The sequence below is a fragment of the Anopheles aquasalis genome, chromosome X, assembly GCF_943734665.1.
Source record: "Anopheles aquasalis chromosome X, idAnoAquaMG_Q_19, whole genome shotgun sequence".
NCBI classification, from domain to species: domain Eukaryota; kingdom Metazoa; phylum Arthropoda; class Insecta; order Diptera; family Culicidae; genus Anopheles; species Anopheles aquasalis.
Window position 1 is genome coordinate 1,369,564 of NC_064876.1, and position 26,903 is coordinate 1,396,466.

The following is a 26,903-nucleotide window of genomic DNA, read 5'->3' on the forward strand; positions in this document are numbered from 1 at the left end:
AAAAATAAAATAGACACCCTTGCACTCCATCATGAATTATTTCTTTTTCTGACAATTTCCCACTAAAATGCTTTTATATGCTTACAAACAACATAATGAGCTACCACTGGAATAAATCTGCCAACTTTCGGACGAGTGGTTTAGAAATGGCAGCACTTTGATCTTTGGTGCAGTGTTTCTTTTTTTTTGCCTCGCCCTGTACACGCGTCGCGTATATGCGTCGATGATGACGATTAGCTGCATCGCAACATTGCAATTTGCCGCCGCCGCCGCCGGCACAGCCTCTCCCGTGGCACATGACAGGTTGCAGTAATGCATGACCGGTTTGCATTCCGATGGCGATCCGGTGGAAAGAGCAGTGAAAGACAAGAGAGCGGAGCGTATTGGCCGTAGTTGAGATTTTATTGAATGAAGCTTTCAAACGCGGCGCAACCGCGCTTCTATTGCACCCCTTTACTAGCTAATGCAACAACAGCCTCCCCCCAACGCCCCTCCTTCGCAGGACCTATGCTGGTGCTGGTAGCCAAGAGAGAGAAGGGTGGGGGGGAGAGGAGAGAGAGAGAAGGAGAGAAAGAGTGGCCACACAGACCGCAAGTGCATGCACACACAACACATCACACCCACATACACACCGATGCACCTTTAATATAAGGGTGCCTATGACGCTGCACTGCTTCTCCGGCTTCGATATCGAATCGGTGACGGCGACCATCCATCCATCGTCTAAAAAAAACAGTTATCGATAGTACACCCTCTCTTCCTTTACTGCTGCTGCTGATGCTTATCTTTATCGAAAAGCTCCACCTCCATGACTTCTGGCTCTGTGCTCTGCCTGTATGTTACATTCCTAATCGGTAAAACAAAAACAAAAATCAACTATCTACATCTCTATCGAATTGCATAGTGTCACCGGGTTTGTAACAGAAAATTAAAAGAGCTTAACAACCCGAACGAAATGTGCGAGAAACTTAAAAATCCATTCCGTCGAAAAAACGCATCCGGAATAGTCGGTTTAACTCGGACTGGGCAATCGGATTAAGATGAGATTTTTATTCAAGGTTGCTACAACTGTCCTTAATAAGTGTGCAAATTTGGAGCGGGATTCGTTAACCCGTTTATTTACAGCAGCTGGTTAAGTAAGTCGATGTCAGTCGTGAGCTGCGTTTTTTTTTCACGGTGGGGGTTGCTACACGTTAAGCAAAGAATTAAGACTTGATGATGCTTGAAAACCGTCATGCCTGCTTGAAAGAGATTGCACATGAGCTAGATGAGATCCCACCAGTCAGCAAATGCGGCTTTGATTGATATTTTGGGCATGAGAAAGATGGCCGCGCGGCGTTACGTACCGAAAGAGCTGAATTGTCCGCCAAAACACTATCGCAAAACAGGTCGCATGCCGCATCGCTGCAATCGCCACCAATGGAGCATATTTAAGAAGGTGTCCAATTAAATTTGGATCTTTTAGAATAACAATTTGATTGATTTTACGTTACTTTCTTTGGGGAAGGTAAAACATAAAACAAAATCGCCGCTCACGACTGATATCGATTTAGTTAAAAAGCTGCTGTAAAAAAACGGGTTAACGAATCCAGTTCAAAATTTGCACACTAATTACAGACAATTGTAACAACCTTGGATAAAAATTTCAACTTGATCCGATAACCCAGTGCGAGTTAAACCGACTAATTCCGGATACGTTTCTTTGGGGAATGTATGTTGAAGGGCGAGAAAGGGTGAAAGAAAAGGAGTAATTTCTCACCAAATACATTCCTTCTACCCCCTCCCTTTCCAAGATAATTAAAATATTGAAACTGTGAATGTGTATGCATTTTCTTTGCGAGATGTAGACACTTTTGTTGCTTACCTCCTAAATCTATTCACAACTAGAGGCACACTATGGTTCGTATCGGTCCTACTGGCTATTGCTTTCGCACGGAGTCGGGGTGGATAGGGGGGGGGGGGGGGGGGGGTAGCGCGCGCGCGCGCGTGCGCGTGTATTCCCTAGTGTTACTGGCAGTTTGCGTTTGCTGCGCTCGTTCGTTTGCTGTCTCTTTTCTATGCTAATGCGTTTCCTACTAGAAGTCGAAATCAATAAATTAAACCGCGGCCTTCTTCATTGGGAAGCTGCGAGGATGTGAGAGAGTGTGGAGAATGTCTCCCAACACACACACTCCGAGTCCTCTGCCTTTCCCGTTGAGTTTGGGGTATTGTGTTAAGTTACTCCTTTTGCGTCTTCCCCTGCTTTTTTCTTAAATGCTAACGATCTAGAGCCTAGCGAGAGCCTAACGAGAGGCTCGAGAGAGAGAGAGAGAGAGAGAAAGAAAAAAACGAGAGAAAGGATCTCTTGGCTCACTCGCCGACATCTAGGATACATTTAATCTAATTTCGACATGTGCGCGATAGTTAATTAAACGTTAACATTACAAAAAAAAAACGCCCAAGACACGGAGCCTTTGTTTGCTACCCTTCTTTCTTTTGATTTAGGGGAGTTTTTTGTTTGCTTGTTTGTTTTTTTTTCTAAAGCAAAGTCCGGGCTCGAGCGAGTTAACAAAAAAAACAAGGGCTCCGTACCCCCGTCCTTTCCCTGTTTCAACTCATCGTCGACAGTGGCTCATCGCCGGACAGAGGCCTGCTGCTGCTGCTGCTGCTGGGTCCGTGGTGGTGCTGGTGGTGCTGGTGGCGCAGCGGCTGCGCACCGTCGGTAATACTGGTGGTGGCCCCACTCGGTACCGGTACCAGTACGACCGACGGTAGCAGCGGATCGAGGCTGGAGTAGTCGTGCTTGTAGCCGGTGCTGGCCGGTCCAGCCGTCGATCGTTCGACGATGCTGGCCGGTGGGGTCGGCTGGTAGCGCAGATCGGTGATCGGCACCTCGTACCCGTTGTCGGTGAGCTGCAGCAGCATCGTGGCCCGGACCGGGGCCGGTTCGTCGCGGGTGTCACGAGCGTGCGGTGCCACCGATGGCGCGGGGGCGAGGCCGAGCGAGACGGCCGGGGTGGGTGGTGGTTCGGTGAACCGGCCCGAATCGTGCGAGTTGCTGGCACTGTTATCGTACACGAGCTCCAGGTACTTGGGCATCGGTGTGCCACCGGGTAGAGAGATTGCACCGCCACCACCGCTGCTGCCACTGCTCGACGTTGGTGGCGTTGGAATGTGGTGACCGCTTTCGGCGTGCTTCCGGTCGCCACGCACCGGCATGGTGCTACCTGCGATGGAGCGAAGGCAGCCAGTTAGTGCTAATTTTTTGGGGGACATGCGATGGTGCTGGTTTGGTTTGGTTTGGGTTGGTGAATCAGTTCCGGGAAGTTAGTGGGTGGGTAGGCGTAATGGTGCTAGTGGGAGAGAGAGAGAGAGAGAGAGAAAGCAGCCGGAAGCTGTGGTCTACCTGAGGTAAAGGGCAGGCAAGCATCGTCAATCGAGTATGAAGGGTTGGACACGGCTTCTGGAACGAGATGGATGAAGTCGTTGGCTTTGAGTTTTGGGGGTTGTGTCGGTGCGGTGCGGTGCGGTGTGGTGGTGCGATGATAGGTGCGAGAGTTGTGCAGCGACTGTGTTGTAGTTTATGCCCCCCGGGTCCCAAGACCACCACCATCAGCTGCTGCTATTTTGTGTACGTACTCTCCCGGGAATGGGCCCCTTTTTTCACAAGGGCCACAAGGAGTTTGTTGAGTAAATTCTGGTTGCAGGCTTTCTTTTTATAACTTACAACTCTTTTATAACTCTTTTATAACTGTATAACTTATAACTCTTTTTTTTTTCATAATCTCAACCCATTTATTATTTACACTTTTTCCCGTGAATGCTGATCCTTTCAAGAGTATTGTGTTAAAGCTTTGGATCAATCGAAGCGAAACTGACCGAGATATTGATTTTTGAACAGTTGCGCGCCTCATGCATCGGCAGACACGCATTTCTAAATTGGATGCCATGGATGAAGTTTTGCACAAATATTCTTCAAAAGTTGTAGTTTATTATGGCATTTACAGAAATATAATTAGGTTGATACTTTTCTTGTAACAAATCAGCAAACATGAGCCATTTTTTGGTAGGAACCAAAAGATTTCAAGCGACGAACCCGGTTTTGACAAATCCATCACCGTTTTCGTAGTCGTTGCCCAGTAGCATAAAAACTACTGCACCGATCGATTTGAAATTTTGTACACACAATCTGTACACTCTTTGCCAGGTAATCCAGTCGAGATTTTGTTTAAAACGTTGATACTTTTTCTTTAAACAAATCTTTAAAAATCGTGTTTTTAGGCAAAATCGCAAAAAAGCATCACTTTTTCAGCTTTAAAAATCTATTAAAAAATCGAAAAATACGAAATTTAATAAAAAAAAACCAACGGAGCAACCTGTGCTAACTCATAATCTATGAAACGAACAGAGGATTTGCATATTACACCACGAAAAAAGTACCTTTTCGAATTGTATGCCACGGGTGAAGCTTTTAACAAATCCCCCCCGAAAAAACCATCTAGTAATGCTTGAAAAATGAACGTTTAACCATTCACTAGAAGCAAGAAAGTTGAACTAAAACTTCCTAAACAATTGTCAACAACAATTGGGGGGGGGGGGGCCCGAATCAAAATCTACACAGCTAGGAAGCTTTAGCGCTGATGGTGGGTTGCGGTGTGTCGGCGAATGTGTGTGTGCGTGATGTGTGGCAAACCCCGTCGTGCGCTTACCTTGGTGCAGCTTGGCCGGATACGGTGCTATGATCTGCGTATCCTCGCTGGTATTCTCCCGCAGCACCTCCAACACCTCCAGACAGTACCGGAACGTGGGCCGCTCGTCCGGCGAGAATCGCCAGCAGTATTTCATCAGCTCGAACCTAAACGGATCGTGGTAGTAACCGGTAAACAAGTAAAATTTAGCAAATCAAGCAGTGCTCGAGGATCCATCGCATGGTGTGCGAGACGTACATTTCGTTCGGGCAAACCTTCGGTCGATCGAGGTGGCCACCCTCGCGCACATGGTTCAGCACCTCCACGTTGTTCTTCGCCTGGTACGGTTGCTCACCGAGCGTCATAATTTCCCACAGCAGCACCCCGAACGCCCAGATGTCGGACTGGGAGGTGAACACGCCATCGACCAGACTCTCGGGCGACATCCAGCGGACCGGCAGCAAACCCTCACCCTCCTTCCGGTAGTAGTCATTTTTGTAGATGTCACGCGCCAACCCAAAGTCACCGATCTTGACGACACGGTCGCGCGGATCCGTCGACGACACCAGACAGTTGCGGCAGGCGAGGTCCCGGTGCACGAAGTGCATCTCCTCCAGGTACCGGCAACCGGACGCCACGTCCTGGCACATCGAGATCAGATCGAGCATGGTGAGCCGCGCGGCCTGGCCCGGGAGGGGCCGGCTGCGCCGCAAGTAGCTCAACAGATCGCCACCCTGCATCAGCTCCATGATGATGAGCAACGTGTCCGGTTCCAGGCACACGCCCACCAGGCGCGTAATGTGCTTGTGCTTGAAGTTGCTCATCAGCTGGGCCTCCTGCAGTAGCTCCTGCTTCTCGTGCTCCTTTGCGCCCTTTTTCAGTGTCTAGAAAGCGGGGTTAGGAAAAAGTAAACGGAGAGTGAGTTTTGGTTTATAAACTTACAGCTACAGGCGTGCGCCTTCAGGGTGTAGCCTATTTTAAACGTTGAATAACACTGTCATTTTCTAGCCGGTTTAAAAAAAATAAACCAGTTTCATTTAGTAACTATGCCATTTATTGATAATTAACTCAAAATATGATATCGATCAAATCGAGCGCCTTCTTTCGCACATACAAAAAGAGGCTCTTTTCGGGCATTTTACATTGTTAAGACAACATTTGGGGGGGAGGGGTTATTTTGGCAATTTCTGCCCCAAAGTTTGCTTTAAATTGTTTCACAGCCTTCCGGTTTGTTGGCATAAACCTTATTTTTCAAATGGAACCACAGAAAAAAAGATCAGCGCCGCCTTATGACTATTGATCGATTATTTTCAATGCAAAAGTGTGACAATTACCGTCCGTCCTTTTCACCTGAAGTGATCCATTACTAAAATGGCATAGACTGAAGTTTCATAGACTGTCGCATTTGTCAAAATCGGCTGAAAAATGACAGAGTTATTCAACGTTTAAATTGGGCTACATCCTGATAGGCGCACCCTGTACATTTCTGAGAAAAAAAATTACATTATTCCACGGGTTCCAATGCGTTCCTTACCTTGATTGCGACAAGCGTTTCCGCCTCACCGTCGACACCCTTGACAATACCCTCGTACACCTCACCGAAGGCCCCACTGCCGAGCAGGGACGAGCTGGTCATGTAAATCTGCGAAATTAATCAATCGGCATCCGATTTATTATTTCCCGGTCCGGTGGTGGGCGGTTGCTGGATGCCGGCCTGACTTACCTGATCACTGCGGATGTGGGGTAGCAGCGATACTTCGGCGCTGAACAGTGAGCTCGTACCGTAAAGGATGTTGTTGCTGTGGACGAAATTGCCCCGGCGGGGCAGCTCGCGCAGGTTGGCCAGCTCCACGTCCGGTAGGTGCGCATGAACGCCACCATCACTCGGGAACGGTTTATGCTTCTCGTTCGTGCGCAGCGCGACTACGAAGAGAGCGAGAGTCAGTTGGGAAGCAAAGGATGGTAGCAGTTATCAGGGAAAGGATTCGTCAATTGATTGAGGGTGAGTTTGGATTTTGTTTGAATAAAAAACAAGCCTCGCCTAGTTTAAAAAAAGGCTAGTGGCTTCACTTCTCCCGGTCCCGGTCCCTGGCCACAAACTTTGCAATAGTGTAGCGGTAGCAATTAACCCTTTAATGATCGTGGATCGTGGCATGTGCAGTTATATAATAGTAGAAATAAAAAATCACAATAAATTCACAGCACAGATCGCATTAGCGCGGAACGTTTTGGTGATTGATGTTGAGAAAGGGAGTTAAATATTCCTGTGATAGCTGTGCAAAAACGATCGAGCTCATACACACTACAGCACTATCATAGAGAACTCATACAATGATTACACATCCCTGCTAGGTTACCATTTTTCGCTTGTGAAGTGGAAGGATATAAATAACCGAATTGTTGCCAATTAAAACAAGTAGTTATAGTCAGGATAACAGCCTGTTCTTGGTATGCACGAACATCTACGACGTTAGAATAATGTTGTTTTATTTGTGTTTTATTCTCCACCCTGTTTCTTGGTGATATTTGTGCCAAATACTTAAAAAATGCCCCCAGAAAGGATTTGGACGACATACTTTAATATGCTGAGAAGAAATTAGCACACTTTATAGAGTGACCTTCAGAAGCAGATAAAATTAAGGGCAGGAAGATTAAAGGCAAATTTCAAGCGAAGATGGATGGATTCCGATATCAACTGGATGATTTCAACGTTGCCAATGATAAATGGTTGCACTCTAGAGTGAATTTCATTTGTTTTTGGGTAAGGGCAAACGCTACCAATGTGAGGGGTCGCCCAAGAGAAATTACAGCAATTAAAGAAGTAAGAGAAGCGCAGATTCATATTTACGACGAATAACAAGCAATTGGCACCGGTTTTTTTTTTTTGATAAAAGACCGAAATTAATGAGAAACCTAACCGGGAAAATCCAGAACCAAATTAGTTCACCAATAAAAAAAAACCAAAGCGTTCGAGCCATGCAGCAAAAGAAAAAGGCATTCAGGAAGGTGGGTTTGTAAAAACAAAAACACAAAACAAAAAGGGATAAAAAAGGGATCGACACTCACCACAAATAACGACGGTCGCTACGAACAACACGATCGTGACGAGAATGCAGACAAGCGACAGCAGCACGATCGATCGGTTCGAGTAGAGCGGTTCCTCCAGCGGCAAACTCTCGTTACTGTACGGGCCCCAGCCGTACGAGTTGCGCGCCCGCACCCGAAACAGATTGGTATGGACGGCCAACCGATCCGGGATGAACCAGTAAGTGTCGGTACCGTTGTACACCTGGTTCCAGCCACTCGTCTCAGCCGGCATCACCGTCGTCGTCGTCGACGTCTCATTCCCTAGCGATGGATCGCCTTCCTCCTGTTGCTCACTCGCTGGATCACCGGTGAACGAGCGGATTGCGGGCGGCCGATTCGATTGGTGTACCATCGCGTCCAGCCCGTACGCCTCCAGCGGTGCCCCATTGTCCTTCGCCTGCTCCCAGCTCACCTTGTACACGTCCGACCGGAGCTGCGTGATGACGGGACGGCCCGGGGCCGATGGGCGATCGGCCAACGTTTCACACTGGAAGTGCTGCGGTTCCCGTGGCCACTCGTACGGCACATCCCAGTCCGGGTAGTAAATGAGCGCCACGAACCGATACATCGTCTTCGGCAGCAGTGACCCCAGCTCGTACGTATCGTTGCCCCGTGCCGCCGCCTGCCCTGCGGCCGGCTGCTCCGAGTCGTACAGCAGCTCCCACTGGCCGTGACCGACGATGGCGTACTGCAGCAGAAATCTACCGACGGGCCCAGGCGTTTGGTTAATTGGAATCGCTATCGACCCATCATCACACCCCAGAAAAACACTCACCTGCGACAGTTTGACGGTGGCCGCCAGCGCAACCGGAGACTGGTGGAGTTAACCGATACCCGCTCGATGTCGTCCGGATCCGGGAACGTTTCAATCTCGACCGAGTGGCTCTCGCTGTACGCGCTCACCGTCGAGTACGCCCGGATGCCGATCCGGTACGTTTGGTGTGGTTGGAGTCGCGTCAAGTTCATCGCCAGCACCGTGCCCGTCTCGTTGAATTCTGTATTTGAGTTGTTCGAAATGGCGAAATCGATTTATTGACGTTAAACGACGTTAAAAAAATAATAAGCCCGAATACGGAATAGTAAGTAATACATCAAACTAGAGGGAAGAAAAATAATCTTTTTTGTGGATGCCTTCACGTCTTAAAATGTGGGAATATTTATGGATGCATTTCAACATTTTGTTGGTTGATCCGTTTAGTGCATAACAATGGTTCTAATGGTTATCGAAGTGAAATAACTGTCTATTTCTGAAGGAGGGGGGAGCTGCGGTAATTGCTGTAAATTTGTGACGCAACATTCAATTTCAAATGAATGGCATATTAAACTACAACTTTTGAAGAATATTTAGTTCAATTTTGGGGATGATTCATTTAAAACTTCATCCATGGCATTAAAGATAGGCAGCCGTGTCTGCGAAAAGACACTTTTACGGTACCCATCGTAGCTGCGTGATGAGCCATCAGAAAAGTACAAATCGCTACTCGTTTGAAAGATTGTAAGTTTATCTAGGTAGCCCCGTCGAGCGAGTTTTTGTCAATTTTCCTATTTTCCGATTTTTGGCAGATTTTTCTATTTGGAAAAGTAATGCTTGCTTTGTCATTTTGCCTAACAACTCGATTTTTGGTGATTTGTTTAAAGAAAAAGTATCAGCAATTTCTATAAAATCTCGACGGGGTTACCTAGCAAATAGTCAAAAGATTATGTGTTAAAAATATCAAATCAATTGGCCCAGAAGTTTTTACGGCACTGGATGGGCCGCGATCGACTTTGAAAACGCGTTGGGGATTTGTCAAAACCGGGTTCGTCGCTTGAAGTCTTTTGATGCGTACCGAAAATCGGCTCATTTTTGGTGATTTGTTACAAGAAAAGTATCAACCTAATTATATTTCTCTAAATGCCATAATAAACTACAACTTTTGAAGAATAGTTGGTACAATTTTGGAGAAGATTTGTGCAAAACTTCACCCACGGCATCCAATTTAGAAATGCGTGTCTGCCGATGCATGAGGCGCGCAACTGTTCAAAACTCAATATCTCGGTCAGTTTCGCTTCGAATGATCCAAAACTTTTACACAATACTCGTGAAAGGATCAGCATTCACGGGAAAAATGTTAAAATTATGTGTCGAAAACGAAGAAAGCGTATACATTTATCGGAAGCGTAGAACTGTATCAACTCTAAAAGATGTGAGCCGGTTTATCCGCGGAGATAAATCTCTGGCCGGAATGATCAATGACGAGACAAATTGTTTCCGTCCTTATGACACCCTTAAAGGGTGTCCTTCATTAAAAAAAAAGAAACTCCTGTAAAATCTTCAAGCCATTCTGTTTATACCCACGTCACTGACGTGCAAGTGACGCTACTTTTGTGTAAAGAAAAATCATTCATTACAAACCATTCAAGAGAGAGAAAGCGGTCGCGCAACTTACCGGTCACTCGCTGCTGCTGCCGATTCTTCCGCTCGCCCGTCTCCGTCTGCCAGTAAATTTCGTACCATACCCGATCGTTGTTCAGCTGCTGCGGTGCCGTCCACCGTACGATCGCTTCCGTCGGGCTGACCGGGATCGCTTCGATCCGCTCCGGGCGCGACGGTGCACCGGGGGCCGTCCGGAAGACCGTTACACCTTCCTCCGGGTCCGGTTCCCCGGTTTCACCTCCTCCACCGCTCGGTGCGGTTCGGGCAGCGACCACCGTACCCAACGGCGGGTACACGGCAACCGTTTCGAGGTAGTAGCTGTGCAGCGTCACCCGAAACTCGTACCGTGTGAACGGCTGCAGTCCACCGATCGTTGCGAGCGGTTCGTAGGAGTAGCGCACGATCGGCCGTGATGAGGCACGCTGCGCTTGGTGCGCGTTACTGGCGAGCGGGGCATACTGGATCCGATACCGGATGCCGGGTGGCCGGATGGTACAGTTCGGATTCCGGTCCGGTTCTGGGAGGCGCAGAACGAGCGTCCGCTCGGTGTACTCTTGCAGCACGGGCCGACAGACTGGGCGCCCGGTATGGTGTCGCCACGGTACCAAACACTCTTCGCTTGGGTAGGGTTGGTGTTGCTGGGCTGGCAGGAGTGCCACCGGGGCACCGTAACCCTCGATACTCGCACCGAGCGGTAGCTGTTGCGTGGTACCGTTGCCACCCTCGGTTTCCTGGAGCGGCCGCAACCGTACCTGCACCATCCCCTCATCATCCTGCGCCAACCAGTACAAACTGTGACCATCGGATGCGATTCCACTGTCCACGGTATCGAAAAGACCACGAAACTGGCCGCAGATCGTCGCGTCGCGTCGAGTGCAGTTAACGTGCGTCACCGTCACTTCCGGCCGCCCGTTCAACTGCACACGATAAACGGTGCGATGCGGGCGGGAAAAAGCGAGCAGCTCACCGGTACCGCGCACCAGAAGGTAATCGACCGGCAGCCGAACACTGGAACCGAGTGCCATCGCCAGGGTGCCGGTTGTTTGTTGTTCCGGCCCACCGTTCCCGCCGCTGCCAACGGTGCTCACCGGACGACTACCGACGGCGGTGCCGGGGACGGGCCCAGGACCGTCGGCACCCGTAACACCCCCCACACCACCACCACCTGCGCCAGCGCCACCAGCGCCACCTCCAGCGCCACCCAGCTCCAGGTGATTAAGGTCGAAAGCGTAAAGCGTGCACGTTTGGCCATTTGGGTCCACCGTGCCATCGCCATCGCCATCGCCATCGCCTGGTGTGACCCGGGCCGCCACATACGCAATCCGTGCCACCCAGTCGACGGTGAGGGCGGTCGGGTGCCCGGGAACCCGTGCCAACCGCCGTTTCCCGTCCGTCCCATCGTACGTGTACAGTTCGCCGTTGGCGTCGATCCAGAAGAGGCGCCGCTCGTGGCGTAACTCACCCAACAGCCGGGCAGGGACGGCGGTCGTGACGAGGGGGCTCGCCAGCCGGAGATCCAGATCGACCGTCAGGATCTCGGTGGCGGTAGCGAGGTAGACGAGCGGGAGCAGTGTACCGGGGCGCACCTGGCCACCATCGCCCAGTGACACCGTGCACGGTTCCGTGGGTGGACCCTCGTGATCCACGTTGGCGACGCGCACCCGCAGGCTGTAGGTGGCATTCGGGTGGATGGGCCCGGGGATTGTGAGTTCGTGCCGCTCCGCACTGACGGGGTGACGGTCGAGCAGGTAGCGTGAGGTGCCATGGCCCCCCCCCGCCTGTTCCTCCTCGAGTAAATCAACCCGGTATGCGACGAGGGGACCGTTCGGTTCGTGCGGTGGCTCCCACCGGAACACGAGCCCCACCGTTAGCGTGTGAGCGGGCCGACGGTCGGCCGGATAGTGGGTACGCAGGAACACCCGCGGGCGCACCGGTACCGATGGGTGGCCGGCCGGTGTGTGGCGCTGTACCGTCACCACCCCGGACGAGCGCCAGTACGTGAACGCGTGCAGCGTGATGTCGATCGGGGTGTACGGTGGTATCGGTTCATGGATGGGCCCGCCCTGGCCCGGGTACACAAACCACGGCTGCTGGAGCTCCTGGACGAGATCGCGGGCCGCACCCGGCACCTTGAGCAGCAGCTTGTAAAACACCTCACTGTGGTTCACGTTCGTGACCGGGGCCCAGCTCACGTTGAACGTACGCCAGTCGCCCGCGACCCGCACGCTCGTCCCGTTCACTGCCGCCGGTATCACGTTGCGGGCGTGGCCACGGGGGGGATGGTGCACGGTTCCGGGCTCCACGAGTGCGATCGCACTCGTCCCATTGAGCTGGCGGGCCCGGATGTACGCTAGATTTTCACCCCGCACATCACCCACCACCACCTGGCCCTCGCGGACCCACAGCAACCGGTCGCTGAAGTGCAGGAGCGGGCCCTGCGGTGTCTGGGCGCTCAGGATGACGGAGGTGGCCGGGTAACCGGTGGCCGAATCACGGCCCGGATCCGCTAGCGGGGCCCAGCAGAGGTGCGAGTTGAGGTAGCTCCGCTCGATCCAGTACAGCTGCTGTCCGTCGGTGTCGAGTGTCATGCCCATCACCTGCTTCCCCGTGAACGGGTGTTCGCTGAAGTAGACGACCCGGTTTTTGCCGTTTAAACGGAACGCCTCGAGCAGGATGCCGGAGGAGGAGTAGAGGTAACCGCGGCGTTCGTCGAACCGCAGCTCGCGGACACTCGGCACGGCGTGGATCGGTTCCTGGCGCTCACCGTGGAGGCCGGCCCGGACGATCATCTGTTGGGCGGGGTTGTGTAGGTAGAGGCGCTCGCCGAGCCGATCGATGGTGACGCAGGCGACGGAACTGAGCTCACCGAGCTGGTGCCAGCGGGGGTGCCCGCCGTCGTCGGTGCTCCGGTACCAGCGGAGGGTTCCGTTGCTCACCACGTACAGGGTACCGTTGTACCAGGCGAGACTGGTGACGTCCGAGGAGGCGTTACTGGTGCCCGCAGGTGGAGGAAGTAACGTTTGCACGTGATCCCCGATCACGTCACTGCGCACGATGCCGGCCGCACTCGCCCAGACCAGGTGGCGTGGTTGCGGGTGGGCACGGAGCGTACGGACACGGAACTCGTGGCTCCAGGGTCCAACGCCGGCGACGGTGTGCGCCGCGACCCGTACCGTGTAGGTACGGTTCGGGGTGAGCAGGTTGGTGAGTGCGGTGGCGTAGCTGGTGGTGGGGCTCGCCGGTACGAGCAGCACGAGCGTACCGTTCCGTTCGTCCCGTACCTCCACCCGGTAGTGCCAGGCTTGCCAGGCGCCACGGCCCTTCATACCGAGCAGGAACGGTGGTTCCCAGGCGATTTTGATGCGCTCCGGTGATACGAGCGCCTGCACGTTACGTGGCGGGTTGACCGGGACCGGGATCGGTTGTTCCGAGGTCAGATTCACGTTGATGCTGAAGTACGTGTTGTTGGAAGCGACCGGGAACGCGTTGTGGTAGTAGCTGTCGTACAGGACGTGGTAATCCTCGGCAAACACTTCCGTCCCGTTCGTCCAGTAGAACAGCCCGTTCGCTAGGGCGAGCGAGCGGACCCGCTCGAACCGGGGCTGCTGGGTGTTGTTCCGGATGTCGACCGTTTGCTTGTCGTCGAGCGACACCGCCAGCACGGTGTTGGCCCGCTGGTCCGCCACCAGGACGCGAAAGTTCGTGTGATCGATCGCGAACGCACCGAGATGGGGACCGGGCACCATCTGGAGGGGGCGTATCTCGTGCCGGACACCGTTCGAGATGTCACCGAGATCGAGCCGGAACAGACCGGTCGGTCCGGTCGGTCCGGTGACACCCGGTGACGGTTGCCCGTCGGCACCGGGTTGCTGGGGCGGCGGGTCCCCCGTGCCCGGGTCACCGATCACCCAGAACAGGTACCCATTGTACGGATCGACCTCGAAGTAGTCCGGGCGACGCTGCAGCCCCGCAATCGCCACCGTCAGGTGCTGGCCGTTAAAGTCACAGTGCAGTATCTGCCAGAGGTGGGTGGTACGGGCCTGGCCCAGGATGTACAGGTGATCGTTTAGCCAGTCCACGGACAGGAGCGTTGGGCGAAAGTTGAGGGTAGCGTCGGGGCGCAGGATTGCAACACGGTCTCGCTCCGCACCGAGGACGGATGGGGCACGCCAGATGTAGCCCGCTTCGTCCGACACGAAGAGGAGACCGCGGCGCAGGTGCATCGCGGTGCCGTAGATCTTAGCCACCGGGCTGCTGTAGACGCTGATCGGTGGATCGGAAAACATGTTGGAGCTTTGCGTGAGGATGGAGTGTTCGGCACCGAGGATGAGCGTGGGCATCACGCTCTCCACGCTATCGCCGCCCGTTTGCTTCGGTGGGGTGGAGACGTGCGTTAGGGAGGCGGGTCCTTCGCCTTCCGGGTTGCGCATCGACACCGACACCGTGTAGCTGTGCTCGGGTTCCAGGTTTTCGAACATGTAGTGGCGCGTTGTGTTCGACTCCGGGACGTCCTGTAGAGCAGAAGGGGGCATTAGTGTGTGTGGGTAAAAACCGAAAAGCAGAGAGAGAGAGAGAGAGAGAGAGAGAGAGAGGCAGAAAAGGTTCCTTGGAACATGCTTGGAAAGGGGGTGCAACAGAGAGCGAATGAAAATGTGAGGTTAGTTAAACACGGATGCAACGGTTAGTAAAAATACTGTTCTTTTAGTGGCCCAAAAAATGCGCCAAAATCGAACCACACTTGCAAAAGTTATGGCGAAAAAAAAAGGTCTGCATACTACGCTATGAAAACTCAACCTTGGGGGGGGGGGGAGAAAATTCTCTAAAATTTCCAGTAAAGCTCGAAATACAATCTTCAAACGTTACCTGGGGTGGCTCTTACGTTTAATTGGGCATAATAAAACAGGCAAAGAAGCGTAACACATGCCCAATGCTACGGATAAAACACAATCAAACCGTTTTCAACCGATCCTGGAATCCCTAAGTGTAATAGGGCTCATAAAACGTACTGCAGGTGCAACCAGAGTTCGACAAATATTTTTGTGGCACGGTTTGCGATGATATCAAGCCACAAAATAGCCAAATAGTTCCATAGAACGACGCTTGATTGCCAAAATCCGTGCCGGGAAGCCGTACGAACGATTGTTGGCTGAATTTAAACACCAAAGTTTGATGGATGATGAATGTCACGTAAACCTGAATTTTAACAAATACCGGGAGATAAATTTGACTCTAGCAATCATAGAGGGAATACGATAGGAAGGTTCATTTACGCAGATAAATCTGCTCGTAAACTGCTCATTTGGCAAGCGTTCTCTGCAGTTGTGGTTTGAAAACGAAAGATTTCATCACGGGAGAGTCCATTAAAGGCCATTTGTGCAAAGAAGAATGCCTGGAAAAGAACATTCTACCTTTAATTAAGTCATACAAACGTCCCGTTAAGTTCTGGTCCAACTTGGCAAGCTGCCATTACAGCACAGAGATCATAAATTGGTATTTGAGCATTGATTTCATACCAACAATCCTTTACACAGGCAAATTTCCCACAGTATCGTCCAATACAATTATATTGAGCTACCATTAAACAAAACAACTAAAGAAACACTCTAAAATGATTAAAAAACCAGCTGTAATGTAATAAATGGAGAGAAACAATTCTTCCACCGACTGTGCAGCAAATGATGGTGTCGTATTAAAACCAAAAGTGCGTAAATTAATACGCAACACTGTATCGCACAATAAAGTAATCGCTATGTTTTACTAAATAAAAGGCCTACAAAATGACACCCTAACCATGTGTTTAGCTTATTTCTGGCCCGAGCTGTGTCCTATTTCATGCGGCACAAATATTAAGTGTTCCATGCTTAAAGAGTATCTTAAGTAGCAACAGTAGCAGTGTCAGCACTCAATCTAGACAGGATCGTGTAAAGAGAAAGCAGAGAGAGAGAGAGAAAAAACCGGGGATAAATGATTTGTTGTTGCCCCCCCCGGGAAAAACAACCAAAAGCCAACCAAAAGAAAGAAGAAAAAAGCACACGCAGAAGAAAATCCGCAGTAGACAGAACAGCAAAAACAACAAAAAAAAAAAACGAAAAAACCTTAAGGGCACTGTAGCCTATCGGATGAAGGTCTTTGATCTGTAGCACATATGAGAGGACGGGCCCATTGGGGAAGGGTCCCGGTTCCCAGGAGATGGAAATGCGTGAGTGGTCTACCGCAACGGCCCGTACAATGGTCGGTTTCGACGATGGCACCCCAGCGGGCAGTGTGCTAATGATGACGCTCTGCTCGGACGCCAGCACGTGATCGGTGGAGTTTGGAGACAGTACCAGCAGGACACGGAACTACAGAGAGAAAGAGAGAGAGAGAGAGAGCGAGATAATGAGAAATTGTGCCACAGTGAGAGAGAGAGCGGGCGCGCGCCAGAGACTTACGCGATATTTGGTGTACGGTTGCAGGTTGTCCACCAGTACGGTCGAGTTCTCGTCGATGCTCTGGTTCCGGCAGAACTTCCAGTCGGCGGCCATCTCCTCGTAGCGCCACTGGACGATGTAGCTGCGTGGTTCGTGATGGCGGTGGCGGGACAGCTGCAGCCACCGCTCCGGTACCTCCCACTCGAGGGCGAGTGTGGTCGCGGTGAGACTGTCGGCTACCAGGGCCGGTGCGTGCGGTGTACCGATCTCGGCCCGTAACCAGCGAAAGTACCGATTCAGCCCATCGTTGCACCCCATGTTGCAGTACATCTCGCGCGCCTCCATCGCATCGTGCCGCGTGATGTTCTTTCGTTGTCGGTGGTGAAGGGGGGGAAAACAATACACGTTACACGTTTGTACGGTGGAACAGTGGCTGGCTGGCTACTTACGCATGCCTGCTGACAGCTGGACTCGAGCGCCTGCTCCCATTGTTTGCAGCCAATCGTACACTGGATCCGGGCCAGTCCGTCCGGACGAGGTGAGGGGGAGGAGAGAGGAGTAAGCGAGGATACCATTACCAACACGACGACGACGATGACGACGACTACTACTACGGGATGCCTCCATAATTCCCCCCTTCCCTTTCGGTGCGTTAATAGATTTAATGGTCTCCACAGATTACTGTCCACTGTAAGACGCTCGGACTGCGATGCCCCCGCGCACATACCTCGTACAGCAAACATCCGGCCAGCAGCGACACGAGTGGAACTCAATTTCGTTGCCCCGCGAGCTGCTGAGCCGGAAAGCGGGGGCGGTTCGCTCCAGTTCCAGTGATGCGATCCGCCGGTTTGCCCGTGTAGGTATCGTGTGGTATCGTTTTTGTTTTTTGTTTTTTGTTTTTCGTGACAATTCTTTTGTACATTTTTTGTTTTAGGAATGCTGATCCATTCAAGAATAGTTTGTAAAATCTTTGAATCAAGCGAAAGCAAACACGGACAAAGATACAGATTTTTTTTTAAAAAAAAGCTACTTTGAAGCCCACGCAGTAGCATAGAAAACTACTGGGCCGATCGATTTGAATCTTTTAACACATCATCTGTACACTCTTTGCCAGGTAGTCCCGCCGAGATTTCATGGCCATTGTTGATACTTGTTTTTTAAACAAATCGCCAAAAATCGTGGCTTTAGGGTAAATCGCAAAAACGATCACTTTTTCAACTTAAAAAATCTGCTAAAAAATCGAAAAATAGGAAACTCAACAAAACCTTGACAAGGCTACCTAGATAAACTTTTAATCTTTCAAACGAGTATCGATTTGTATGTTTCTGATAACCCATCACGCAGCTACGATGGGTACCGGGAAAAAGTATCTTTTCGCAGACGCACCTTCATAAATGTGATGCCATGGATGATGTTTTCGATCAATTTTCCCCAAAATAGTACTAAATATTCTTCAAAAGTTGTAGTTTAATATGCCATTCACTAGGAAAAATAATGTTGAATGGTTACGTCACAAAAAATCGATAAAAATGATCCTTGATTAGGCAAGAAATTACCGAAGCCCCCCTTTAAACAATGAGCGTTGTTGGGTATTGCAGCAAAAAGGCTCATAATTTTCACGGTCAATACATACCAAGCCAAAACATAAAAGCCGCTAACTCCTCTTTAATGCAAAAGAAGCACAAATGTGCGAATGGCTATACCAAAGCAGAAACACAGTCACTGCGCTGGGCCGCACTTGTCCCCCCTCCCAAGTCTCAATTCCCGGAATCGAGAGGCGCCAGCGCCGATGGCTGAGCGGTCGATGGCGTCTCGCTGTACTGTAATGGTCTCGATCGACGTTTAATTGTTTGGGGAATTCCCTCATTATGTGACCATGGCTCTACTAGACGGGAGCCCAGCAGCGCAGGTAGACTGCGAAAACGTAAACAAAGTCGTAAGCTAAAACAAAACAATCAACGACAACGCTGCGAATAGCGTACCAAAGCAGAAGAACGGTAGCTGCTGCGCTGCACTTACCCCCCCGAAATTCCCGGAATCGAACTGGGTCGGTGTCGATTCCGAGCCCCGAGTCGACTCCGACCCAGATCGATTCCAAGAATTTCCAGGGGGGGATGATCGGCGCAGCAATGACTGTTCTTATGCTTTGCACTTGTCTGCAGGCGTGGAATCGCGGAGTGGAATTCCGAGTGGGTGCAATTCCGAGCGCCCATCACTGCCAGTCAGTCCCGCGGAGTTTTTTTGTTTATGGAAACTGCTGACAACTTTTTTATTAAGTAATTATGTAAAACTTTTGTTTTGGGTAGAATCGTAAACAAAATCGAATTGAAATTGGAACACAACTCCACGGGGCCTGTGTCAATAAAGTTATGATTTATGAAACGCCTCTTTGAACGTATTAGAGTTACCTATTTTAGAGTTGAATAACTCGGTTATTTTTCAGCCGATTTTGACTAAACCATAGACCCGATTTGACCATAGACTAAAGTTTCAGAAACTGCCCTATTTGTGCAAATCCGTTGAAAAATGACAGAGTTATTTAACTTTAAAATAGGGGCTGATGGCGCACCCTGTGTATTTTTGCACAACACGCCTTGCAAAAGCCTTGTACGAAGTTTTAAAGCAAAATCTTCCCCAAAACTACATCCAAATGTTCCTAAAAACTTGTAGTTTAATGTGACATTCATTTGAAAAACTAAAATTGACTGGTTTCTTCACAAAAAATGGTGTCAAATGTGAGGCTTCCCCCTTGATCGAACTCTACATCGACCCCGAAATTTACCAGGCGGCGGAAGAGCGGAATGATAGCGGAATGATTGTTTTGCCGGAATTGGAGAGCAACATGGATCTGAAGCAGCGAATCTTAACCGTCGGGCCACGCAAGCAACTTAATTTCAACTTTTATTTATTATTTACTACTTTTTTGTTTAACAACTCTAAACAAAGAACGCTATTACTATCGTGGCTATGCAACTGTACACTCCGCACTGTATAACGCACTAGAACGCAGTGCGGGCACGATTGGCCAATACGCCAATCACCGTAAAGTGTGGAAAAGGCCTCGCGCCTGGCCTGGCATGAAACGCACCGCCACCGCCACTGTACGGTGAGCATGAGATAAGCAGCAAGCCGGGAGCATGTTGCAAAACAAACGCAGGAAATGCATCATTCGCACATCGAGATGATATTCGGGCGCACGAGCCACTACTGCCCGCAATGGTGGTCGCACTCGCGTTGTAATAGATTGGTGTACCGCTGGACTAACTAAGCTATCAGCCTGCTCGGTCAGTGCTCGCGTGACCGATAGCAGCGGAGCGGAGCGTCGCGGAGACAAAAGGTCAATGCAAGCAGGTCCAGGATTTTTCGCCAGATTGCACCCGGACCCAGGTATTGTTGGTTGCCGATGGTTTCTCCGGCTTCTCTCTCACCTCACCACAACTCAGTTGCCACACAAATTAGTCGCCTTTTCTTCCTCAGTGGCCGCGTATCGAAAAAAGGCGTCCCCTGAATTCACCCCAGGAAATTTGGCTCGATTTTCGACTGAAGTAAACAAATATCCTAAGCACCCGAGCAACATGTGTGGCAGCGAGTCATCATGTACTGGCCGCTCGCCACTAGCCACAGGCCTTTCGGCCACACCGGGAGTGTGCTCCAGATGTGGTGTGTGAACCGGCCGTCAGCGAGTCGCCTATCTCGACGGACATATGGAAGCCATTGATTGAGCGACGAGCGCTAACGATGTCGCACACTCTCTCTCTCTCTCTCTCACTTGCTCCCCTGTTCCTGTCATCACTAACGTCCCCACAAAATCGATATCAACTTCCCCCCGGGGGACGGACTGTGGGAACTTTGTGGACCCACAACAGCACATCTCTGGTGCTCCAGCCAAGGAACCAGCCACGCCGGAGGAGAAGCATTACATCAATAAACATTAAAAAAAAGAAAAAAAAAGCACACACACGGGACAGTCGACTGGCGCCTTTTCCTGCGAGATGGTGCAAGATTTAGTGGCGCGAGTTGGCATCCGTATCAGTAGCGACCGATCGAGATCGGTGCGAGATCTTGCGCTTCTAATCTTGATCGACCCCGGGGTGTCGTTCTCCGCTGGGACGCTATTATGGTGGTGTTGTGTTCGCACCAAAAAAAAAAAAAAAAACACTTCGCTTCCGAGGCAGCCACCAGTTGTTGTAACTAGTGGCAGCAGTGTTCCCCTACTGGAACACTGGAAATCGAATGCCGGAATGCTGGGGCAACAGCCACAAAACGCACACGCTCACACATCTGCTCGTCACGTGTTCAGGCAGTGAGGTTTTTGTGTTGGAGGGGGGTGACGATCACTGGCGTACCAAAAAGCAATTGACTGCCACCGACCAAAAACCCCCCCCCGACCACTTGTCTATTATGCAATGGCCGTACTGTTCAGCAAATAAGGAACAAAACAAAAAAAAAAACGACGTCGACGACGACGACGACGGAACTTCAACGGATGCTAGCCACATGCCGGCCACAGCATCCTCCCCCCCTCTCCCGGCGGGGGGATATCGATCTTTCCCCCCGGGTTGAGCAGCAGCAGAATCCAGGGCCGAAAACCGCGATATTATTATGCAACCGCGCAAAGTGGCACCGAATTGTGTGTTTCACCGAAATGCTTCCAATTTCCGCGCCGCACCACCGCAAACCGTTCCAGATGGGGACCTCGAGCGCGCACTCAATTGGGATATCTCTCCCTCCCTCCCTCCCTCCCGGGCTGCGCGAACGCATTTGCGAACGCTGCATTGCATTGCAGTTGTGCTTCGCGACGCCGGTAACGAAGTACTGGACCGATTGAGAAAGAAAACAATAAATAACGCCGTTTTGGCACGAGGCTGCGACAGTGGTCCACAGTGGCGGCGGCGGCGGTGATGATGATGATGATGATGATGGTGACAATGAGTCACCATAACACGACTGCATGAATGAGTGCATTAATTATTGGTTCGCCTGCCATCATTTCCCCGGAACGTATTTTATGTAGAAAACATATCATCATATAACATAGATTTGTTTTAAAAAAAGAGTATCAACAACTTTAATAAAATCTCGACGGCGCTACCTGGCAAAGGGTGTACAGATTGTGTGTTACCGCCGCTGAGATTGTCTTGCTCGCATTGTTTTGAAAATGTTTAAAGAGTCCAGCGAATCATTTAAATGGTCGATTGTTTTCAAACAAGAAGCAACGTCATCACTCAACGCAAAAATCAATTTACCGGCACCTGACACCACAATCTGGCTGCAGTGTGAGTAAAGTTTACCGGAAAAAAAAACCAAATGTAGAGGACAGATGATGGTGAACCTGCGTTGAACGCATTTGCCCTCGCTTGACTCGCCACGCAATCACACCAGCAATCAAAGTGAACCAATAGTAGGAATTTAGAAACCAAAAACAGAACGGCTGTGTTGGCAGGATGATCGAGCATCCCTTAAAATCATGCGAGAATAACCGTGGCTAGTGGGACAGAGAACCAGGGCAGGCGAATGAGCAAAATGTGGTCTAGAGAGCGCGCGCGCGCGCGCGCGCCACGCTGGATGATGCGCACCGTAATTAACCGTAATTAAAAAACCATCAAAGTGTATAAGCAAAGCGCACGGGTCAGTAAACAAGAGAACCGAAGGGGGGTTGAAGAGGATGCTACTGGTAGCTGATGGGCCGCTGCATTTATGACCCTGGTACGATCAAGTGGCAGTGTGCATGTATGTGTTTTCGGTATGTGTCCGTGCGCTCATCCAGCACGCATCGGATGTGGAGCGGACCGCCTGCCAAGCCACCCGCCAGTTGTTGCCCAGCGTTGCATTAAAACACAGTGCAGCCTTGTGTTCTTATCACCACCGGTTCCACCGATCCGGAGATCCGAAACACAGACACACAACACACTCTCTCTCTCTCTCTCTCTCTCTCTCTCTCGTGGATGGCGCATTTTATTAACGCGAGTGCATGCCCGGACAGGTTTTACCACCAATCCCAGTAATGGGGTAACCGATTCGATCCGGAAAATAAATTCGTTCAAAGCAACGGCTCTTGGTTGGCAATGGAGATGAATCGTGTGCCTAAAACTCGCGATGACGCTATCGATGACCCCCCCGGGGAGGGTTTAATTTTATGACCATATTGCAGCATGATGCGCTTGCTGCACATAAAATACCGACGAGAATGCGTTGCGTTGTTCAACTGGACGGTGTGTATCTCCCGGGAACGGAGGTAGCAGTGAGATCAATGATCCCAGCCGCTGAGTCATCGAACCTGGGATGTGCTTCAAAAGTATGTGGCCAATATGCACGCATGCTCGCGTAATAAAATATTAAAACCCGTTTCTCAGGCGCGCTTGAAAGGGGGGGGGGGGGGGGGGGAAACCATCTACGAAACCAATACTTTCTGAGTGTGAACTTCCTTTTTCTCAGATAGCTTTTGCTCTGCTCGATGATTACAAAAATAATTAATAATCGAAATTACAAAAATATGCGTTTCGACGAATGAGAGAAGAGTAGTTTGGGAAGGGGGTTCAAGGCACTAGCGGGTTGTTGGCTCTTCCGCTCTGGATGGGATTGAATGATGATCACCTACCTGCTGGATGTAGCAATCGGTACCGCAACTGACATCAATGTGCTCGAAGGTCGTCCGGTTCTGGTCGCCGAAATCCATCAAATCCGCCATGCGGACCGGTTCGCGTAGAAAGGGGAAGGGATAGAAAAGAAAAGAAGAAGAAACAAAGTGACAGTGAGCAAAGATTAGAGGCCATTTAATAACGGAAGTATGCGGGTATTTTTTTATTTTCAAAACAAGTTGACATCAAATTGAGGAACGAAAAAAAAAACCCCCCGCCCTAAAACGCACAAATAAGGCTGCACGAAGGCGCATATGTCGCTCGGTTTCATCTTCCGGTTTCATGGTGTTCCTGTGGTGTTCTCCGTTTTCACCTCAATCAAAAAACCAAAACAAAAAAAAACCAAGATCCGATCGCCGTCATCTTCCATCTCGGTCGGGGTTTCGTCACGGACGTTCCAGAGCCGGCCCTGGCACATCTCACCTGTTACCCTGCTCTCCCAGTGGTGGCGTTCCAGGTCAATCGAGAAAAAAAACAACCTCAGCACACCATCCCTGGCGCCAGCGGCAGATGGTGCACCCTGGTGGTACTGTGGAAGGAAGGAAGCCGAAAGTGATGTAACAAATACGGTGTCGACCGTCTGGGACCTCCCGCTGCCTCTCCCGGCAATCTCAGGCCTGTCATCCCTTTTTCTTTCACTTTTTCTTCTGCTACAAGTTCTTGTTTGGATTTGGACGGACGCAATACTGCTCTCAACATCCTCCCGATGTCACTTGAACCGAAACCTAAACAAACCCGCGTTGCGAATGGTCTGCAATGGTGGTCCACCACCAGCAGCAGCACCATAAACAAAAAAAAGGGAAAAAGCGAAAACCATGTAATGCGCTCCGTCAACGATTCCACTTGAATTACTTGCCAAGCCGGCCAGCCCGCTGACGGCACTTGGGATGCGACTGTTTACCATACAAAAGAGTTGCAGTCGCGCGCCGTTGCGAATGCGCAACGGCGCGGTGACAAATAAACAAAACCACCGCGGGTGCATCGCCAGGCGCGCAGGGAGACGGTCGAGTCGGTCAAGTGCTCGGATGATTTCGGAGACGGAACGGGGTGCTACTGCTTATCGTCTGTTGGCCGAAGAGACTACCGAGACATCCTCTGTATTATTCGCTTTTCCTAACGCTGTCCTGCTTGGCAGTAACTCGTCAACAAACCATTTTAATCACAATTCCATTCCCCAGCTGGACACGATCGGGCATTTACGGTTTGGTACGCAATCTTGTTTAAACTACGATCGTAAAAGAGTAATAAAAACATTCCATAAAAACAGAACAATACGAAAAATGATTTAAAAAAATGCAAACGTTTAAGTGCTGCAAAACATCCGAGGCAATCTTCTTCACACGAAGAACCGGCCAACGACACCATCCAAACGGATGCACAAAAATTAACAGCATAGACGTTCCGTGGAAGGAATCAGTTAAGGGGAGAGAGCGCTTCGGTAATTTTCGGCCCAAAAGATGGATCATTTTGGACGATTTTTTGTGATGTAACTATTCAACTTTATTCTTTCAAGTGAATGGCATATTAAACTACAACTTTTAAAGAATATTTGGTTCTATTTTGGAGAAGATTTAATAAAAACTTCATCCATGGCATCAAATTTAGGAAGGAGCGTCTGTGGTAAGATACTTTTTCCGGTGCCCATTGTAGCTTTAGAGAGAAGAAAAAAAACCGGACGAAGCCATAAGACAGCTTCATTTGCCCCTGTCACAATCCCGCCACCATTCGATCACTATTGTCATTCACAATCAGCAACACTAGACAAAAACAAAACAAAAACTAATGATTTCAATGCATTTACACTCAATTGATGGAGAGAGCTGCAGTCTCTGCGTGGAAGCTGCGCGGTGCACAGCCAATCCATCGCTACGATCGTGGGCGATCGGTTCCCCGCTCAAATCAAAACGGATCGTTCGTTCAGCACCCCTTTTTTTAGGAGCGAAGGGCACCCCCCACCCCCCGCAAAGCAATCCCACTTTGCTTTGCCCCTCCGTTCTGTTCTGTTCTGCTTTGCTTCAAAATTCCGCCGGACCCAACCGTCTTTCAACCCCAACTGTCAACCTTCGTTTGCTTCGATGGTTTGCGCGCTCTCTCTCTCTCTCTCTCTCTGTGGCGCTAGGGGGCATTAATCAACGGGGGGAGTGCGGTCTCTTGCACTTGCTGCACAACGGTCATGTGTGTGCGCGCACCACCGGACTGGGAAGCGGAACACAAGTCCGAGCGGGTCGCAAGCAGCAACAAAACTCAAAAAAAAATTAATAAAAGGGCCCTAAAACAACGGGCTACACCACTTACGCGCTCGACCGTATCGAGTGCCGGGGGTTAACCTGCATCTCAACCCTCCCTCTCTCTCTCTCTCTCTCTCTCTCGATTTAGGGGGGCACGGGATGCGAGTAAACAACATACAGCACCGGAAATGGGACGGCATCCGGATGATGGGGATGTGTAGCTGCTGCTGATGATGGTCTGCAGCCACCACCAACGGGGACCCGCGCGTGCGTGCGTCACACACCCCCACTTGATTTGACCATCATCCTCCCTTTTACGCCCCTTCTCTTCGCCACCGCGACGAGTCCACGGTCAGCCAGCCAGTCAGTCAGTCAGTCATTAATTCAAATTGAGCAAATTGCTATCCTGCACTCATCGCGAGGGAACCCTACCGGGAGTCCGGTTCCGCTCACATCGTGTGGTGAAATATGAGACGCGTGGTAGACAGCAGAAAGCGGACAGCAGAAAAAAGTGAAGCAAGTGTGCAGCAAAAGGGAAGGTCCGGCAAAACCGTACCCTAAATCCGCACCCTCATCAGGAACCCTCAGGAACCGGCGACAGTGACGACTGCTTCTGGTCCTGCTCCTGCTCCTGCTCCTGCCGCTTCATTATCGCCATCACTAACACGATCGTAAAGACAAGGATTCCCGGATTTTGTTGTTGCTGTTGATTAGTTTTAAATTTTCTGTGTTTCGCAGGCGCACGCACGAGAGAGAGAGAGAAAGAAAGGGAGACGCGATCTAATTGAAGGATCATCGAAGCACACAGAGAGAGAGAGAGAGCAGGGCGGACGCTGCACTGCGGCAGGATGTAGGCATTTGATGGCTGGCTGACTGGCTGGATGATGGGGCCGATTAGCTGACCTTTTCTGCTGCTGCTGCTGCTGCTGCTGCTGCCAGAGCAGATTCCGGAACCGGACCGGAGGCGACAATATGTACACGAGCTAGCTAGCTCGCTCGGCCGACTGCAGCCTTGGCTGCCCGTAGTCACCCAAGCGTATTACCGAGCATAAATTGTAATTGAAGTTCCCCCTTTTTTTTCCCCTCCTAAAGTAAAGTCTTCCGGTGTGGGATCGCCCGGGGTGTCACGCTTCCGAAGCTTCAACGCGCTCCGCTGGCAGGGTTGTTGCGCGTTCTGCCCTACGTCATCATCATCATCATCATCATCGTGTCGTCTCATCATCGCTTGTTGTCGGTCGGGGCACCACCTGTTGCACGCTTTGCCGGGACGGACCCGTTGGGACCGTTTTGTGGTGTGTTTTCACTGTTTTTAACATCGCACAAGGTGCTGGGCGAGTTGTACTCCTCTTATCAGTGCACAGTTGATCCGAGATGTCCGTGATCTCATGACTCTCCGTCGCTGCGTCCAGATAAGATAATAACACCTGTGTTTTTTTTTGTTGCGATATTAGCATTGC

General features: G+C 50.6%; 1 protein-coding gene across 6 annotated transcripts in view; it reads right to left on the reverse strand.

Annotated features, from left to right (window-relative positions):
- Positions 1-393: 393 nt before the first annotated feature.
- The window catches only part of LOC126581380 (protein sevenless), a 35,191-nt gene continuing 8,681 nt past the window's right edge, over positions 394-26,903 (reverse strand). The window contains exons 2-14 of one of the 6 annotated variants that reach the window (XM_050245018.1): positions 23,179-23,238; positions 17,030-17,089; positions 16,602-16,946; positions 16,398-16,511; positions 10,184-14,681; positions 8,530-8,749; positions 7,734-8,455; positions 6,391-6,590; positions 6,202-6,309; positions 4,926-5,551; positions 4,689-4,834; positions 3,386-3,442; positions 394-3,206 (exon numbers count right to left, since the gene is read on the reverse strand). In XM_050245018.1, the coding sequence (XP_050100975.1) occupies positions 2,590-3,206; positions 3,386-3,442; positions 4,689-4,834; positions 4,926-5,551; positions 6,202-6,309; positions 6,391-6,590; positions 7,734-8,455; positions 8,530-8,749; positions 10,184-14,681; positions 16,398-16,511; positions 16,602-16,946; positions 17,030-17,089; positions 23,179-23,238 (7,773 nt within the window). In that variant the 3' untranslated portion in view covers positions 394-2,589. Of the gene's footprint in view, positions 3,207-3,385; positions 3,443-4,688; positions 4,835-4,925; positions 5,552-6,201; positions 6,310-6,390; positions 6,591-7,733; positions 8,456-8,529; positions 8,750-10,183; positions 14,682-16,265; positions 16,512-16,601; positions 16,947-17,029; positions 17,090-23,178; positions 23,239-26,903 lie in introns of all 6 variants that reach the window. The other 5 variants (XM_050245010.1, XM_050244992.1, XM_050244984.1 and 2 more) reach the window with 5 other exon arrangements.